Source organism: Malus sylvestris, chromosome 10 (assembly GCF_916048215.2).
Source record: "Malus sylvestris chromosome 10, drMalSylv7.2, whole genome shotgun sequence".
NCBI classification, from domain to species: Eukaryota; Viridiplantae; Streptophyta; class Magnoliopsida; order Rosales; family Rosaceae; genus Malus; species Malus sylvestris.
Genome location: NC_062269.1, coordinates 35,438,322 through 35,457,968, shown reverse-complemented (window position 1 = coordinate 35,457,968; position 19,647 = coordinate 35,438,322). Strand labels below are relative to the sequence as shown.

Sequence of the window (19,647 nt, the reverse complement as noted above, 5' to 3'; positions counted from 1 at the left end):
TTAGATATCAAGAAGCCCAAAAAAGGAGTATAAAAGGAGAAAACAGAGTGCATGTGAAAATCACTGCTAATAATCATAAAAAACAACTCATTCCAAATTTTCAAGCATAAAATTATTTTTCGTAAAGTCATTAAAAGCATCAATTTAAAAAAAACAAATTGAGATACACAGATCAGCAAAAGTGTCGAATGGGAGTTGTAACTTGTAACATGGGTGAGTGTTATCCAAGTTTTAGGTTTTAGATGTATAATGCACAATTGAAAACAAAACAATCAAAATTGTACCAAGTGTAATTGGACATGAACGCATATCAAAACTGGGTGTTCATTCAAAGCGAGGGAAAAATTGGGTGTCCAATCCCGAATCATAAAAAAAACAACAATAGATGATGACAGCGAATTTCATACCTGGACAATGTAACACTGAAGAGATCAACAAGAGGAAGAGAGGAATCCAACGCAAGAAGCTGTGTCAATAGTTCGTGGTCAGAAATGGGAAATATGAGCGTAGAAAGAGTGAAGAGATTGAAAGTTTGAAGAGGGAGAAATACTTACATAGGAAGATGTCGTACGAATGGAAGACGAGAATATCGTGGCTGTGGGAATTTTGGAAGAAAGACGGCGGGAGAAAGGGGCGTAGAACAAACGGCGCTGCGGGGGGGGGGGGGTTGGGACTTGGGAGAGAGGGTTACGGCCGAGTGGGGAGAGAAAGAATAGATAGAAAGAATTTAGGGCTAGGGGCAGTGGGTTTTTTGTTTTGATCAAATCAGTCAGGACTTATATGGAAAACAATGGAAATATGAGGGGTTTTTTTGTCCAAAAAAAAATGTAATAATATAATTGAAATAGAATCCAACGGTACAGATTTAATCTCATTGATCTAACGGCTGTTATTTAAGTAAAGTCTTTAATAGTTTTTTAATTAATGTAGAAGTATAAAAAATATAGAAAATATATATAAACGCTCGTAATAACAAGCTTTACAACTTTCGTGAAGAACTTAACTTCGAAATTCGCCACTATAATCATATAAATCATAGATCAAAATTTAACCGTTGATTTTTGTTTACATTTACACTTTATTTTTCTCATCAAATTTTGTTTTTTCAGATTTTGTTTTTTTAAAACATGATCTATTAGAGGATGCAAGAAGATGAACGGTTTAGATCGTTGATATTATGTTCAGAGTTTTACGATTAGTGAAAATATTGCTTGATGTTTACAAAGTTTATACAAACTATATGACATCGACTCATATTTCAATTAACCGTAAATATCGAAACGCGATATCAAAGATCTAAACCGTTCATCTTCTTACATCCACCAGATGATCATGTTTTAAAAAAAGAAAATTAAAAAAATGAAATTCAGTAACAAGAATAAAGCGTAAATGATAATCGACGGTTAAATATAAATTGAAGGTTTATGGATTATAGTGTTGGATTTCGAATCTGACTCCTTCATGAAAGTTGTAAAGCTTGTCATTATGAGTGATTGGATATTTTTTTTACATTTTTTACACTTCTACAATAATTATTATTAATTTTATTAATTTTGCCTTCAAATAAAAAACATTATTCATGAGGGTTTGGGAGGATTTTAAAAATCTAAACGATAAAGTGTAACCATTATCTACTCGTAGAGGAATAATGATGAATCGCAAGTGTTTATATATTCTTTCACATTTTTCATACTTGTATTGTATGTATGTCTTCTTAGTTCTTGCCTATACAAATACTATACTAGTTTATTTTAATTTTGGACAAGAACATGTTAACTGTTAAGTAAAATTTATTATCCTAGTAAATTAGTAATGATAATAAATAACTCTCATAATAAAAATAAGGGGAAACTTGATATAAGTCCAATTTTTTTGGCCAATAGTAGGAATAGTCCAATTTATTAAAATAAGTCCAATTCTTTAAATTTAATTATTTTATTATCAATAATTATCTATTCAATAATAAGATTTATTATAAAAATCAAATTTCTTCCTAATTATCTCTTTGATTATTATTATTATTATTATTTTGTTATTTCTTGTTCTTCCTCCCTCTTTAAACCTCATTTATAGATTTTATTTTTAATTTTTATAATCAACCTATATCACAGGTTAATTATTTTTATGTATCTATATGACAAATTTTTCTTTATAATTAACGTGTTACAGATTAATGTGTCTTGATTCGCTTGTAGGTATATTATGTTTTTCCTACTTTTTAGTTAGGTTTCATATCTCACTTACAGGTATAATATATATTCATATATTTGTTGTTTGAGTTAAGGTAGAATGTTTTGTAGATAATTTATGTTAGTATATTAGTTTTTTCTGTTATAAGATATTAATTAGATTTTTTTGGAGTTGAAAAATGCTTCATATTAGAAGATTTTAATTGATTTTTAATATTTTAAAAAAATATAAAATGAGTATAAAAGAAATAAAAACATGTAACTATATAACTGGACTCACTCCTAAAAATCATCTATATTTTTGGACCTAGATATAAAAGCCCCTAAAAATAAATAATGACTAAAACTTTTTTTATAACTTATATAGAATAATAATACAAAACTATATATTTAATATAGAATATATTGTAAGGAAAACTAATGAAAAGGGCTTGAAAACTTTGAGCTTTAATGATAAGGACAAAATAAAGGGTAAAGTGAATAGTACCAGAATTGACTTTTTAGTGTAAAAATATGGTTTTTCGTTAAAGTAAACAGTACCAGGTGCTTTTCGTTAAAGTTCCCTATATTGTATATATTAATATGGCTATTGTATTTTATAATAAATCTTTTAGTAATTAAACTTTTAAATTATCAAATTAATTTTTTTCTTAACGGGTCGAAACGGGTCACCCACGTGTATACCCGTTAAGAACCCGTTAATAACGGGTTCTTAACGGGTCACCCGATAATGACCCAATAAGTTATCGTGTTGACCCGAAACCCGTTATTTTCGTGTCGTTTTCGTGTCGTGTCAGAAACTACCAAGTCTAACCTTAACTCATTTTTGGTATCAGAGCAGGTTATCCCACGTGTAAAGCTAAACGGCCACGCGTGCTGCACATCACCCTTGTCCATGTGCCCTGGTCACCTTTGTCCACATGTTAGGATCCACATCACCCTTGTCCATGTGTTAGGCTCCACATCATCCTTGTCCATGTGTCCAGGTCACCTTTGTCCACATTGAGAATGAGTCATACATTGATGGGACGAGAGACCTTGCATGGGCACGTCATCCTTGTCCATGTGTAAATTTGTGGGACAACATACTCTGATACTGATACCATGAAGAAAGTTGACCCTTGTCCATGTGTCCAGGTCACCACATGTGACCCACATCACCCTTGTCCATGTGTCCAAGTCACCTTTGTCCACGTGTTAGGCTTTATTAAGAATGAGTCATGCATTGATTGGAGGAGGGACCTTGCATAGGCACGTCACTCTTGTCCATGTGTAAACGTGTAGGACAACCTATTCTGATACTGATACCATGAAGAAAGTTGACCCTTGTCCATGTGTCCAGGTCACCACATGTGACCCACATCACCCTTGTCTATGTGTCCAAGTCACCTTTGTCCACGTGTTAGGCTTTATTAAGAATGAGTCATGCATTGATGGGAGGAGGGACCTTGCATGGGCATGTCACTCTTGTCCACGTGTAAACGTGTAGGACAACCTACTCTGATACTGATACCATGAAGAAAGTTGACCCTTGTCCATATGTCCAGGTCACCACACGTGCTCCACATCACCCTTGTCCATGTGTCCAAGTCACCTTTGTCCACATGTTAGGCTTTATAGAGAATGAGTCTCACGTTGATGGGAGAAGGGACTTTGCATGGGCATGTCACCCTTGTCCACGTGTAAACGTGTGGGACAACCTGCTTTGATACTGATACCATGAAGAAACTCTGATCCTGATACCATGAAGAAAGTTGAGGTTCCACTATAAAACCAATTGACATTATGGGGAATAACCCAACTTCTTATAAGTCCATGCAAGGTCCCTCTAAGATCCCTCTTCTCATTAATGTGTGATTCATTCTCAATAGAGGAACAGTAGAGTTCCAAAGAGAGAGAGAGAGAGATTCTGCACAAGCCGCAGCTGCCATGGCCAGTTACAATTCGTTTCTAACTTATTTTCATAACAAAGACGACTTTCATTAGCTACAATCAAATTTTAAATGATTAATCACAGCCCGATCTAACTAAACCCTTGTTATTAACTGATATGCTGCATAGAGAGAGAGAGAGAGAGGGATTAAAACTTCTGTGGAATTTTTCACCGTATCTACAAAACAAATGTTACAAGACTTGCATGACCTTACATTTACAATACAATGAATGAATGGTTAATCACATTTTGCAAGCCAAAAAACCAAAACCAACCAAATCAAATAAAGCAGACCGTGTCGATTTTTAACCGTTGGCAGTAGTATTATATGTGATTTTGACAATGACTGACAATGGAATGTTGACAACATGACCTAGATGTCCAAATAGTCCGATCCTCCCATAGCTAGCAGTTGTGCTGTTACTCGTAGCATTAACGAATACACTTAAGACCTGTGTCTCCCCACTGGCAATCGAAAAATGAAGTGGAGACACCTTCAATGAAACTCCGAAAGGAGCACTCCAGCCAACGCTATAGGTTTCATTTGCAGCAACGTTCCTCACTGTTCTCAGCACCGTTCTAGACTGGTTTAGTTTTGCTATTGTTATTGATGGCAAGTTCAGGTCACCGCCATTGATGGCAGAATTATACGTCCAACAGCTCTCACCGGTGTAATTCAAGACCACAGGAGCCGATCCATTGATGCCACAAAGAAACGACATATAATTGTCATAACCTACAACAAGAAAACATGGTTTTCAGACAAAATATACTGTGAACCATAAACATAATCACTTAATAAAAGATACACCAATGAGTCTTTGTTTAATCAATATCACAACTTTTGATAAGATGATTGTTCTTACCACATATCGGTTTTCTCAAAGATAAGTAAAGTTGCAATCATATGGCTCAGAGAAGAGAGTAACTTTTATTTACAAGAAGAAACACAGAAACTTACTGGTATCAAAAATCAACCCTGGATTCAGCGCTGCTGTAGCATTTACAAAACCACTGCCCATGTCAAAGGGTGTTGCTGGAGACTGGTTTTGATCTGGAAATGCATAAGCACGCTGAGCCATTATGGGCCCACCATTTCTGTCATATAGAGAAGCTGTTGTGGAAAGTGCAGATGCAATGGCGGAAGGACTGAAATTGGGGAACTTCTGCCTAACCAGTGCAGCAAGCCCAGCAACATGAGGAGCAGCCATGCTTGTCCCGGACATCATTGCGAAGTGCTCACCTGAAGTTACACAATAATGTTTGAAGTAAAGAAAATTGTCATCTATCAACCAAAACACTAAATTAGTAAGCAAATTTTTCAATAAACAGAGTAGTTGTAATTTGAATTTAATCACTATGTCAAAGTTCTCACCTTGAAATTCAATCGAGTCTTGCCCAACAGAACTCCAAGCAGCCCATATAGAATTTCCAGGAGCTACCAAGTTGGGTTTCATTATATCTGCATCGTCTAGAAAATTGTCTTCCGGATCTGGACCTCTAGCAGAGTAATACATGATCTTTGGAGCAGAAGTACTGTAGTTTGCTTTCAAACCTCCACAAATGGTTGCAAGTGCCCCAAATTTGGTAATTCTCTTTGTCATGATATCTCTCTCCAAGGAAAGATTGTAGTATTTGAGTAAAACCTACCAAATATAACATAAAGCCTCATTAAAAGATAATAGAGAGAGAGAGAGAGAGAGAGAGAGAGAAAGAGAGAGTGAATCTGGACTGCGCATTGAGAAAGTTGCACACCTTGGAATCCTCTGGGGATGGAATTATGATGCCGGGTAATTTCATTGGAGTAGGGTTAAGCTGAAAACCAATGACAAAAGCATCCATGGTGAACACAACACCAATTGCACTTAGGTTTTTGGCTGTTTCTAAGGATTTATGGATTGTGGAGATCCCTAGCACAAATCGGATTGAGTAGCTGCAGATCAAGAGGTTCCCCCGGACCAAATCCCGATTAAAGTTGCTCGAGTCTTGGCATTCACCAACATACATATCATCTGACACAGTTGTGCCATTGTTCAAAGCATGTGTGGCAGAAATCAGAGTGTACATCATATCTGTTCCCGCTGTAACAGAAACAGAAGTAATCAGAAATGAGCATGCAAATCTACCACTAATTGAAAAAGGAGCTCCCACATTAAAAATCAGAAAAGAAGACAACTCAAAGTTAGGCAATGTAGACATCGTGTGAACATATCTCTTTTGACACCACCACATCGGATCTTAAAGTTCATCATATGAAGATCCAGATAACTTTAAAATTCAAATGTATCACTACTGAATGTAGATCTCTTTTCACATCTCTCTAGTTAAAGTTATTGGACTACCATACTGGATTTCAAAGTTGCATACCATATAAGATCCAAATGTGAATTAGGTAGCTTACACACTAAAATGCTATTAGTTTAACTAAGAATGGTGAACCAGCTCAAAAGTTAATATTTAACCTAAAGCATAAAGAATCAAGACAGGAATAGTTGTTAAGATTATCCTATGTGACAAATTAAAGCGAAGGAGCAATAGAATTCAGGAGAAAAACTTACGTGCAAGTCCAACTCCAGTAATGGTGACATTGTTGCCAAGCATTATAGAATTGCTGTAGTTTCTGTCATGAGAGGCAGAGCCAACGGTGAATATCCATGGACTGAAGGAAGACATGCTCTTTGGTGATGGTCCGGTATTTCCTGCTGCTTGGACAACAAATATACCTGCCTTTACAGCTGATAGTAATGCCATGTCTAAGGGATTGAAAAATGTTGCAATTCCGGGAGGACGCCGGTTGGGAGTGATTGATAAGCTTATTATGTCAACCCCATCCTGAGCAGCCTGGGAATGCATAAATACGTAAAATTAAAGATGCTAAAATGGCAAATAAGCTATATAGAACAAGAACCATAGATAACTGATTTCTTATAGGTTTGAAACCCCAATAGAGATTCATCAGCATAATATAGTTCACATTTCGCAGAACTAGACAAAATTGGCATGTACCTGGTCTATGGCAGCAACAACATCAGCAGCAAAGCCTCCAAAGCTTTTGTACAATGCCTTGTAAACAGCGATGCTGGAATAGATAGACAAGTAGTTACACATAAGAACATAAAGCATTTTCAATTGTTTATGTACTGAAAAGAAATGACTTCTGTTGCACATCAAATGATTTTTTAGGTTCTAATTTTATAGAGATTTCTTAGGTTCTTAAAACAGAAGGTACAAGATGTAGGCTGTTTGAGAACCTGCTTTGGGCTGAAATGAGCTGTATGAAATCTACTCCTAGTGAAAACTCTAGTGCTTAACATATATTCTACAGACAAAAAAGAAGCCCTGTGAAAAACCAGGGCATTAAACCCACCCTCAGGTAGCATGGGTGCCCGTTTACCCTGTCAGCCACCCAGCTGAGTAGCAGAAGCTGTCCCTTAACACTACGGCCATCACAGGGTTACCGACCAAAAACAAGATGGGAGTAACTGGTAGTCAATAAAACTAAGAGATCTGCTCTTAATTTGGGGTAGGAATGGTTGTGGTTGTTTACTTGTTGAAAAATTTAGGTATCAAGTATTTTTGGTGCAAAAGCACAGAACTTGGCATATAATCATCCTAACATTAACACACCACAAGTCTGCAATGACCTTGTCATGCTAACATGGTAAGCCAAAACTCAGAACAGGGAATCAAAAGACTATCCATTCTGCACAATGTTATCCAATACAGGATTGTTGCTTCAGTTCCCAGCCAAAAGAAGGAAAAGAAGACATTGTTGATTCAGTTCAAACGTCACAAATGATAAGGGTTAGTGAATCTTCTAGCTGTAGGAAATCACAAACAAGTTGTTGCAAGTAAGGAATTACCTGTTTAATGTCATTATTAAATTAACCTATCATTAAGTGCCGTATCATAACTCTGCCTGTGTAAGTTTATCTTACATTGCCGGTCCCAAGCCCGGATAAAGGAGGAGGGGGAGGGCGTCAGGCAGTCGACAGCCGGCACTCCTAGGTTACGTCGAATCTTTATGAAAATGAATCCATAGCCGACCCCACTTAGTGGGAAAAGGCTTTGTTGTTGTTGTATTAAGTGCCATATCATCACGGTTAAGTTTGTCTCAGGTGAAGAACATATTCTGAGTGCATTACTGATTAAATAATTCTCAGATCTAGGTTAATTTTGTTTGTCACAAGTCAAAGAAAATGTGGTTCAATAGAGCTCCTTTTTGTACCAGTAATACAAGCACAATATCAATAGACAAAGTGACACTAGGATCTAGAATTATTACTGTGAACGAGGAGCCATCCCACTTGCATTTCCGAAATGATGCCCAGCAACAACCACTCGAATTCCATGGTTTCCTGCAGCAATGGAAGCGGTGTGCCTGTAAATTAAAACGAGATCCATCAACTGTCTTTTGAAATGGATGTTAAACACATGAAAGTAAACATAAATATATCACCTTTCCATAAAACTTTAAACAATACTATATTGTTCTTAATTATCATTAAAACAGCTAAATAGGTTTTTTTAAATCAGAATGTAAATTGAGGGGTAATATGACCTTGTCAAATTTTCAACAATTTGTAGGGTTACTGGTTTATTAATTTTTTGCTTTCATGTCAAAATAAATTGCATAACTTATTCATCCTAACACCAACGATTTGTTGGGTTACCAGTTATCAACTGCATTTTTCCTGCATCTTTATGTGAATGCATTAATGCTATAAAAATGAATTTGAAAGACATAACACAGATGCAAAAGACACAATAGAGCAATTTCTCCCGGGGCAAGTTAGAAAACTCACGTGCCATGACCATCTCCGTCAAATGGAGAAGCGTAGTCCTGAGATGAATTGAAAACGCCTCTGGTTATAGCAGATGATGCAAAATGGCGAGCTGCAATAAGCTTCCTATTGCAGGACCCAGATGGGAAATCCGGAGTAACCTCACAGATGCCAGAAAAATGGGCTGGAACTGGATATGGACGTTCAGATGTATGGTCATCAAAACTACTGTGAGTTGGATCAATGCCAGTATCAATAAACCCAATAACTACCCCTTCTCCAGCTGATTCATATCCTCCTCCTTGAACCCATGCTCCTTGTGGTAAACCCAAGAACCGAGGAGTATGGGTGGTTGCAGTTCTAACAGAAAAGTCCAAAACCACATTTGCCACTTCTCTCCTCCTCGAAAGCTTATCAACCTCCAAAATCCAGCAATATCACCAAATTAGGAACTTATGATCAGTTACATAATTGTACATAGTGCCAGGAATATGAGTCAAAAGATGCTACATCACAAGGCCATGTAATGTTCCAATTTCTCACATACAAAATTAATAAATAAGATTATCATGACATATATCACATCATATTTATCACATTTTATATAGAAATGAATAATTCATACCTGATCTTGGGTAACAAACACAGCAAACCCGTTTATCAAGTAGTGGTAGCTGTACAGCTTCAGATATTTTTCCCCTCTGAACACTCTCCTCAATAATGAATCATGAACCCGAGCGATATAAGAGCTATACCTACGATCTGTTCTCGAAATATTTCTAAACCTATAAAGAAGACATTAAAAGCATCATCATCAATCATGTTCAAAGTCCTAAAAATACAAGCTACCAGAAAACGTCAAATAGTTTAAGATAAAATCAAACAATGAGGAACAAATAAGGGAGGGGGAAAGAAAGAGAAAAAAAAAAAAACACCATATGCATTTCGGATAATGATTAAGAACACGAATAAACAACTTTTAAGAAAGTGAAGACCTCTCCCATACCGAAACATTTGAGCAATTGTTGGTCATGATAAAGTGAGTAAAGGGACAACATGATATGAACAAGTTTCCACACGTTTATCGGAGAATTCGTACAGACAACGTATGAAAAGTGACCAACATAAGACCCCATGAACCAAAAACATCCAAGCAAATTGGTTTCTCAACATTTGAACATTTATCTTAATTCACAACTTTAAGAATTAAGAAATCACAATTGAAATACCAATTCAAGGTGTAAAAAAGCAAAGTAAATTTTGAGTGACAAAATCTTGGTAAATAAAGGGTAAAAATGGTTACCTTGGTTTGTGAATGTTCAACCTCTCAGAAGCACCGCCATGTCTGACACCATTTATACTGCTCCTTCTCAACTCGGCATCGTAGTGAACGGCCGGAGCTTCTCTGAGAGTGACGATGTAAACAGCCGAGAAGTTATCAGAATCTTCGTCTTGACACAAAGAACTCACAAGCATCCCCAAAAAAAGCAACCCCACTAAAAGCACCCCATGAAAGCTTCCCATTTTAGACCTAAAGCAGCAACAAGAGCAAAATCCCAGAAAAGGCACTTCCCCGGATGACCAAATCAGCTTTTGGGCACAAGTGCTTAACAACCCATGTCCTCTATTTCCAAAAGCAAGCTTCTTTCATGGAGCATTTGCAGAATATGGGAAGAAGCAGAGCTGCGGAGGGAAGAAGAAGCAGAAACCCAGAGACCCTTTTTTTACAATGTGGAAACTGGAGTGAAGGGCCGAGATAAGAAGTGATGTGGCCGACAAAGCTGAGTGCTTTTCGGTGAAAAAAGTTTCTTTTTTTTGGTGCACTTTCGCTTCTGTGTGTGTACAAGAAACTAGAGAGAAAACAGAAGCCTAGAGGGGAGAGAGATGGAGGGAGAAGGAGGAAGAAGGAGGGAGAGAGTATTAATAGCTGGAGGCTGGAGCACCGAGAATATGTGCACACTTTCTTGGATGCTGTGCAGTTGAACGTTTAGTTTATGTAAAGGAAAAAGCCACCGTCTTTGAGTCTTGGACTCTTGAGAAAATATGAACGTTTTATTTTGTTTGTATACGGTTTTATTGGATATTATTTCCTGTATCATTCTTGCACCGTCATGAGTCACTTCCCAACATTTTTATCATTGTTTGCTACTTGAAAACGATAACCACCCTCTTGAAAATGAGTCACTTTTCAAATTAGAACTCTTTAAAAAGTGAGATTGTTCGGAAATTCTTTTATTTTATGTTTTTGACATAATTCACGTACCAACATTATAAAATATTATGTCAAAAAAAAATAAAGTGACAGATAATCCATGAAGAGTCTGTTTTTTTTAAAGAGTATCCTTAACATTTCTCTTATTACTTATTACAATAACTTAAAGGAATTATTATTGACACTCTAAAAATCTCATTTTACACTCCAAACTTTCTATAATTAGAAAGAAAAATACATTTATGAGAAGTATAAAATGAGATTTTTAAAGTGCTAATAACATTTTCTTAACTTAAAAATGTTTAAGTTTCACTTGAAGCCAAATGAGTTTAGCGTAAAATCCCAATTTTATTTGTAACACTAAAACAGGATAGCCCATAATTACATGTATTTTACGTTACTTAATTAAAGTTATTAGCATGTTAAGTTTGAAATTCATCACACATAAAAGGTGAGAATGTGAAGTTAAAGTCACACATTATTGAAATAAGAAACGTTGCATGTACATATAATGATTTTGATTACTCATCTTTTGCTGATTAATAGAGTGAAACCTTTAACTCTTTTCAAAAGCAATATAATTTTCCTTTTTGAAAAAAAAGAAATTAATTAAAGCACAAAGCCATTAGGACAACCATTACAAATATAATCCACAAGTAATGCATTCCTTGCACGTTAACGAATAACAAACAACCAAATACAATGAGAATTTTGTGTATTCCCGAAATTGGCAAGAACATCCGCTACAAATTTTGCTTTTCTAAAAACAAGTATGAGCAATGAGTTTTGATCCTCCAAGAAACTCCATTCCTTCCAAGCACACAATGAACCAGTAATTTACGCCTACCGCCAAAATGTGAGTCAAGCAAAGCTCCATATTTTCTGGCTATCTGTTCGGGAAAGTAATTGCAGTAATTCATTGCCAACCATTTTCATTTATGTCAATAAGGAGGAACGAATGATGGTGGTTTGATGATGGGTGTGAACATTCTCACTTGTCTTGGCCCTTTTCTTTTCTTTTTAATTTGTCTAGTTGCCCCAACGTTCTAATTTTTTAAGGTCACCCGTGATATCCTCTGAGTCTGAAGAGAGAGAGAGAGAGAGAGAGAGAGAGAGAGAGAGAGAGAGAGAGGTTTTTGGCCCTTTTGGTGTTAGTCTCATGGGTGGGAGGTCTTGTGGGACGGTCATGTATTGAGTACCAGTGATGAGTGCGCATGTGAATGCCAAGAAAGGCCAAATTTCAGTCCTATGAAATTAGAGAGCCACTTATATATAAGATTAAGATAGGTTCATTGTTATCATGATGTTCTGATTCAACAATACATTATTATAGAAAGAAAAATTTGCATATAATAACAAGTACACATGAATCGAAACGTCACTTGACGATAAATTACTTCTACCTAAGTCCTTATTCTTAGAATTGGCTTTACATCTCCTTTGTAACAACCGAAACTTCTTCATAGTGACACAGTTCCATGTCTCATTTCATAGGGAGTCGGTAATATTGGATCTAATCTGGTCACTAGAAGAGAACCCCTTCTTCCCAGAAGCGTCAAGAAGCGATCTTCTCAATATATTTTGGAAAATATACACAAATAGAACATGATAACACTTCCAACCAAAAATACAATTGAACGATACTAAACCTACAATGAAACATATTCGTAACAAGTTTTATTCTATTTATGATAGTGTCTTTCCGGTTCAAATTTTTTTTAAAAATTTGTAACCATTCACTTATTATTCCATATATTTATCCATACCCCATATGGTAGGCCAAACTATGATGCAAATGCAATGCATTCATAGTGCACTTTAGGAAGTATGATTTATTTAATAGTCGTTGGGAGGGTTCTTGGTAATATGCTCTATAGTGCTAAAAGGAGCCTGATTCTTACAATAATTTGGATCACTCTTTTCCGAGTCTAATTGATGGCCTCCTCCATGTGACAACATCAAAAGGAAAAGGGAAAGGAAAAAGAGAAAAATAACATATCTACCGTTGGTGCTTGATTGATTCCATCCGTTTGGAACAAAAAAGGTGATCGTGTTTGGAATTTGTTTTCCTTCTATGTATACAGTATACACATTCAGCAAAAAACTTGGCAGAAGAAACAGTTCAAACTTGCATTCCTGCAATAATTTATAGGTTGGTGCACTGTAAAATTTTGAGGGTTTTTGTCTCAAAATATAAAAGAAACTGTGTCCAACTTAAAAGTAGAAAAGTAATTCGAAGGGATTTAAAAAGTCTTGTTCCTCGCCCTCAGATAGATGTTCTTACCAGCAACTGGTTCTAGCGTATCCCATTCCGAAAGAAAGGTTCCAATTCACGCATTACGTATCGCAAAAAAGGGTTCCATGTTTAATCCTCTAAATTGGGCAAATTGTTTGATAAAATATCTCAAAGCGGTAGATTGAGCTTGGCCTTGGTCTTTTAGACTGATCTTGGACTCTCACATTCATTTGCCCAAAGCCCAACATACCAAATGGGCTCAGTCCCGCATATTTTTCAGTGGTTCAGCCTCAAGATTTAATGGTAGTTTGAGGTTGAAGTCTTGAAGAGGTGACATAATCCTAAACTGCTTTAGAATTTAGAGCACCCATTCAAAGTTTGTAACTTTATCCGTTATAGTTGAGACTATCAGAGGAAGTGTGAGAGAGGATGGCATTGGCAGCCATAGCCATAGCTTCATCAAATCCCCTGCATTCTTCTTCTCTAGCTTTCACAACTTCCACAGGAAGAGGAAGAGGAGGCAGCTGCTGCACAAGGACAAGGAGGAGGAGCCATTGCCTAAAGATTACTGGGTCCAATCCAGCTCATGACTCTGCTCTTTTCCAAGCAGCCCACCACACTGTATATCTGTATCTGAATTTGATTTGTTTATATAGTTATATTTTCTTTGTGAGGAGATTTGCTGAATAAATGCTCAAGAAATTGGATCTTCAAGCTTAATTTAATTTTGGTTGGTTTTCATCATAATTCTTTTTGCTGCACTTGGTTTTCTTAGCAACTTGGTGGAGGGCATGATGTTGGAAAAAATTGCTTGGTTGAAAAGAACCATATAAGATGAAGGTTGAAGAAAGGGTGGCTTTTTTCACATATAAGTCATTGATAATGTTACACTTCAAAGAAAAATAATTCCAACTAAATACTTTAGGGAAAACCCCAGTTGACTTTGTAATGAGAGAAGGGCACCAAAATCAATTAGAGCATAGCAAGTGGATAGACGAGGCTCTTGAAGTATTTTGTATAAAGATTATAGTTGTCGGGGTTTTTGCTAATTTGCTGGAAAGAGGGAGTCATTAGGTGAGTGAGCTTATGCTTTATAGAGAAGAATGAAGCTTGCTTTCTTTCTTGCTTTGATAGTTTGTATGATTGTTATATGTAGGAAGGAACTAATGGAAGGAAGATTCATATTTGAGTTTGTAGGTGGATACGTACATTAAAAGTGGTATGGTAATTGGATTGGGGTCTGGCCAAGCTTCTGGTATGGCCATACAGTATATAGGTCTGCAACTTGGCGCAGGTGCTTTGAAAGACATAGTTGGGATACCAACGTAAGTATGCATTCTTTCGCCTGATTTAGAATTCATGCTTCTTTTTCCAGGCTCCTTCTAAAGTTCTTAAGATCACTGAAGTATGGAAATACGTGATGTCTTCGAGTCGTATATTTCTCCTAAACTCCATCAACAGCTGAAACTGAGAGAACTTGGAAAAACCTTTCGTTTTCTTTCCTTTTTAAGAATTCATAAAGGAATGTTGCTTTGGATTTATGCAGGTCCGTAGCATGCGCAAGCGAGGCAGCAAGGGCAGGAATTCCATTGGGTCACTACGAGTATTGTTCTCAAGTGTGCACAAATTCTAACATAAGAAATTTCCTTTCCATCTGTAACGATATTTCAAGAAACTTTCTTGACCAATGTGCAGTGCACTACTCTTAATGTGCAATCGTTGTAAGATTCTCTGAAAAATAAACCTTAGTAAAATGTATCATTTTAACTTGCTCCTTTGTAGATTGACTTCGCATTTGATGATGCTGATATATTAGAAGAAAGGACACTTATTGCTGTCATTGGACGATCTAGATTGCAGGCCGAGGAGTCCATAATCCAAGAGAAGGTGAGTCCTGATACCATTGTCTGTCCTGCGTATATGAACTGTTAGAACTCAAGCAATCCAATGGAAAATCTCTCACCCAGTCTGCAATGATGTCTTTTAAGTTTTCGGAACTATCCAATTTGTATGATGTGGTTTGTTAAAATCATGTTTTGTAATATGAAATGCTTACTGGAAATTTTCCTTTTGTCATTTCCCCTGCAGGCGATACTAAACGCAGCAGATAAACTTGTGTTCATGACCACAGAAAAACAGTACAAAAGTGGTCCGGATGGTTCTATTCCAGTTTTGGTGAATCCTGTAAGCAACTCTATTCGTTTATCTGTATTAAACGAACCGTGAAGACCATGGTAAGAGAAAAATTGTCTGAACACTCGAACTAAATTTCAGCTCAACTGGTTGCAAGCTGCTGAAGAAATTGATGACCTTTTTTTAGGCGATGCTGAGGTATGGTCTCTCGTCGTACCATTCTCTCTTCTGTTTATAGCTAATCTTCATACATTATTATCTTGTTCATCTGAAGAAAGTAAGCATATGTCACTAGTTTCTTTCATTAAACAAGAGTTTGCACCTTTTTTTTTTATAAGAAGAAACCAAAACTTTAGAATTGAAAATCGTTATGAGACGGAAGGAACTGTTAAATAATTAACTGATATTACTTAAACAGTTGTCTTTCCTAATGATACTTCGCTTCTTCACCTTCTGAAGGTATGGAGAAGACCATCAGTTGGACTGGCAGGTCCTAATGGGGGCGACTTCCCACTAGTCACCAACGAAGGCCATAATGTTCTTGATATCATATTTACGTCTCCAATCCTAAGCCTCGGTAGGTCTTACAGTACGATCTTTTCTTGTTTTAATACATGCTTCCACGCATGTAGATAAGTTTGCATGTCTTTGTGAACTTCAATTGCAGCTGAAGTATCGAACAGCCTTGATGAAGTTGATGGGGTCGTAGACCATGGAATCATTTCCAAGTTCCCGTTAAGTTTCTGATCTCCCCTGTGAACTGTTATCTAGATCAAGTATCAAAGATCTTATACCTACCTTCAAAAAAATCGTTCTCATGGCTTTCCATGAGTTTCATTTCTGAGAATGTTGATTAGGTAACATGCACAACTAATACGTGTTCTCTTACTTGTGGCGAAGTACAGATGCACGGCAGTAATCGCTTCGGAAAGTGGACTGTCCGTTGTTGATAATCTGCCTAAGAATGCTGTGAAGGAACCTTAAGAGCAAGATCCTGCATCACAAACTTACACCGCGGTTCGGTATTGTTTCTGCATATAAGCTTGCATCATATACAAAACACATCATTTTGTGTAATGTGGCGTGCATATCGCTTCGGACGCTTATCACTTTTATCCATTCGACGTGTGTGTGTATATATATATTGCTTCTGTATATATAATGCAGTGAAAGGGCGGAACTTGGGTTGGACCAACCTTACCAACCCGAATTTTAGACAACCCAATGGTTGATGAGTTGAGAAAATGCAATCAGAGGAATCTCCTGCCTGATAAATCAATGTATGAATATTCAAATATATAGTATATACTCATGTATTTAAATTTTTCCACTTATATATATCAAGAAAGTTGAGGTTCTACCGTAAAATCAATTAGCAATATGGGAAGTACTCCATCCTCTTATAAGCTCTTGTAAAGTTCCTCTTTTCACCAATGTGGACTTTTTTATCTTCACATCCTCACATACCCCCTCACATGTGTCGAATTTTCAAGCCAAATACATGGACTACAAGAATTGGGTGACGTAGAGCACGCATGGCCGTTGAGCTTCACATGTGGGCCAACCTACTTTGACACCATAAAGAAAGTTGAGGTTTCATCCTAAAACCAATTAGCAATATGGTGAGTAGCCCAACTTCTTATAAGCCTTATAAGGTTTTTCTTTTCATTGATTTAAGACTCTTTTATTTTTAACATCCTCACAATATTTGACAACAAAAAAAAATCCGCTTATATAATGGCAATTGTTAGCCACTTAGTACTACGGTCTAGTGGTATTCTTCTTCACTTGTAAGTGAGAGATATTAGATTCGATTTTTGTCAAAAGCGAATTTGAACCACATTATTGCTAGCTCATTTCTAACCCTTGGGCAAAAACCTAAAATTTTTAACTCAGAAAATTTAGGTTTTAACCCAGAAACAATTTTTTTTGCTCCAACCCTTTGGATTAAAATTTTAGCCCCAAATCATTAAAGAATACAACAACAACAACAACAACAACAAAGCCTTTTCCCACTAAGTGGGGTCGGCTATATGAATCCTAGAACGCCATTGCGCTCGGTTTTGTGTCATGCCCTCCGTTAGATCCAAGTACTCTAAGTCTTTTCTTAGAGTCTCTTCCAAAGTTTTCCTAGGTCTTCCTCTACCCCTTCGGCCCTGAACCTCTGTCCCGTAGTCACATCTTCGAACCGGAGCGTCAGTCGGCCTTCTTTGCACATGTCCAAATCACCAGAGCCGATTTTCTCTCATCTTTCCTACAATTTCGGCTACTCCTACTTTACCTCGGATATCCTCATTCCCAATCTTATCCTTTCTCGTGTGCCCACACATCCCACGAAGCATCCTCATCTCCGCTACACCCATTTTGTGTACGTGTTGATGCTTCACCACCCAACATTCTCTGCCATACAACATCGCTGGCCTTATTGCCGTCCTATAAAATTTTTCCTTGAGCTTCAGTGGCCTACGACGGTCACACAACACGCCGGATGCACTCTTTCCATCCAGCTCGTATTCTATGGTTGAGATCTCCATCTAATTCTCCGTTCTCTTGCAAGATAGATCCTAGGTAACGAAAACGGTCGCTTTTTGTGATCTTCGCTAGATTGCTCCGGTCATTAGTGTGGATAAGTATATAAATGGATAGAGATAGGAAAGCAAACACAAGATGTACGTGGTTCACCCAGATTGGCTACGTCCACGGAATAGAAGAGTTCTCATTAATTGTGAAGGGTTTACACAAGTACATAGGTTCAAGCTCTCCTTTAGTGAGTACGAGTGAATGATTTAGTACAAATGACATTAGGAAATATTGTGGGAGAATGATCTCGTAATCAAGAAACTTCTAAGTATCGGAGTGTGGTGTCGTCTTGACTTGCCTTATCTGTCTCATAGGTAGATGTGGCATCTTCTCTGGAAGTACTCTTCCTCCATCCAGGGGTGGTATCTTTAACTGGTGGAGATGCACAAGGTAATGTATCAATTTCACTTGAAGCTTACTTGTAGTTTCAGGCTTGGTCAAGCGCGATACAAACCATGTAGTAGGAGTCCCCCAAGTCGCCGAGCTAGGGGGTCTGCTGAAAGAGGTGACAGACAAGGTAAGCAATCAGAGCTCCGACTGATTGTTCACCTTCTCCCCATCTTGCAGCAGCATGAAGGATAAAGAGAAGAAAAATGAGAAGAGATGATATGAGATACTTTTGCTTTTGAAGAAGTAACTTTCCACAGGCTTATTCTTGAACTGAGCTGGAGGGTTTTCTGGTTTCCTCCAGAGTATAAGGCCGACTGAAGAATTTGAGGGTCAAAACAAGTCCATCAAATCTAGAGTACGTTCCACCCTGCTGATATGGGATACTTTTGCTTTTGACAGAGTAATGGATGTATCGGCACGTGTGCTGTTACGCTTGTCTCCACATGCTTCCTTGTATCCTTCGCACTTGCCCTATCTGTTCCTCAAGCAGATGCGGAATCTTCCCTGGAAACATAAGATGATGAAGATGAGTACTCGAGAGCAATGCCAGGTAAGTAATCAGGTAAGGGGTTCCAGGCAGTCAGTTCCTGGCTGGAAGCTTGATTCCAAGTGCTGACATATTGCTCTCTTTCTCCTTGTCTTGCAGGTAAAAACAAGGCCAAAAGAAAAAACAGGGAAAAAGCATGATATGGGATACTCTTGCTTTTAACCCTGATGATATGAGATATTCTTGCTCTAGTATAGCTTGTTTGCAGAGGTATTATCGGGGGGAAAGAAAGCTGAATATTTCGAAAGGCTTTGTTGGGAGTGCCCTCTCAGATATGATGAAGGGTTGAGCATTTTTGCAGGTCTGCCTGTCCGTTGGGATGGAGGTCGACATATATAGGAGTCTCCCTAACAACAAGTAGTAATGCTATTCCTTTACCATGCTTGGTCATAGCACGGTAGTGGGAGCTGCCAGTTTCACATGTTTTAACTCTGTCAGAGCACTTTGAAAAAGTGGTCTGTGGTATCTGGCTCTCGAGATTCGGAGAACGATGCCTCTTCGATTTTTGAGAAAGCAATCATGCTGGGGGTCTGACTCTCGAGATTCGGAGAGCAGTGTCTCTTCGATTTTTGAGGAAGTAATCATGTTGGGAGTCTGGCTCTCGAGATTCGGAAGGCGGTGCCTCTTCGATTTTGGAGCAAGC

The 19,647-nt window shown here is 37.5% G+C and overlaps 2 protein-coding genes across 3 annotated transcripts; one reads left to right on the top strand and one right to left on the bottom strand.

The window, feature by feature from the left end:
- Nucleotides 1-4,265: 4,265 nt before the first annotated feature.
- On the bottom strand, nt 4,266-10,912 carry LOC126587945 (subtilisin-like protease SBT2.2). Of its 2 annotated transcripts, none has more exons than XM_050253056.1 (10): nt 10,210-10,912; nt 9,532-9,685; nt 8,928-9,325; nt 8,408-8,503; nt 7,129-7,201; nt 6,681-6,963; nt 5,878-6,203; nt 5,498-5,768; nt 5,084-5,365; nt 4,266-4,858 (listed from the first exon to the last, which is right to left on the bottom strand). In XM_050253056.1, exons 1-10 carry the CDS (start codon nt 10,428-10,430, stop codon nt 4,428-4,430), a joined length of 2,535 nt encoding a protein of 844 aa, XP_050109013.1. In that variant the 5' UTR covers nt 10,431-10,912; the 3' UTR covers nt 4,266-4,427. The 2 variants fall into 2 exon arrangements, with proteins under 2 accessions (XP_050109013.1, XP_050109012.1); XM_050253055.1 differs by having other exon boundaries at nt 9,532-9,691; nt 10,210-10,911.
- Nucleotides 10,913-13,669: 2,757 nt separating this feature from the next.
- Nucleotides 13,670-16,855, top strand: LOC126587960 (probable ribose-5-phosphate isomerase 4, chloroplastic). The gene is made up of 9 exons (XM_050253078.1): nt 13,670-13,975; nt 14,552-14,679; nt 14,901-14,970; nt 15,137-15,241; nt 15,443-15,538; nt 15,629-15,685; nt 15,947-16,064; nt 16,155-16,221; nt 16,393-16,855. The coding sequence occupies exons 1-9, from the start codon at nt 13,784-13,786 to the stop codon at nt 16,469-16,471; spliced, it is 912 nt and encodes a 303-aa protein (XP_050109035.1). The 5' UTR covers nt 13,670-13,783; the 3' UTR covers nt 16,472-16,855.
- Nucleotides 16,856-19,647: the final 2,792 nt, after the last annotated feature.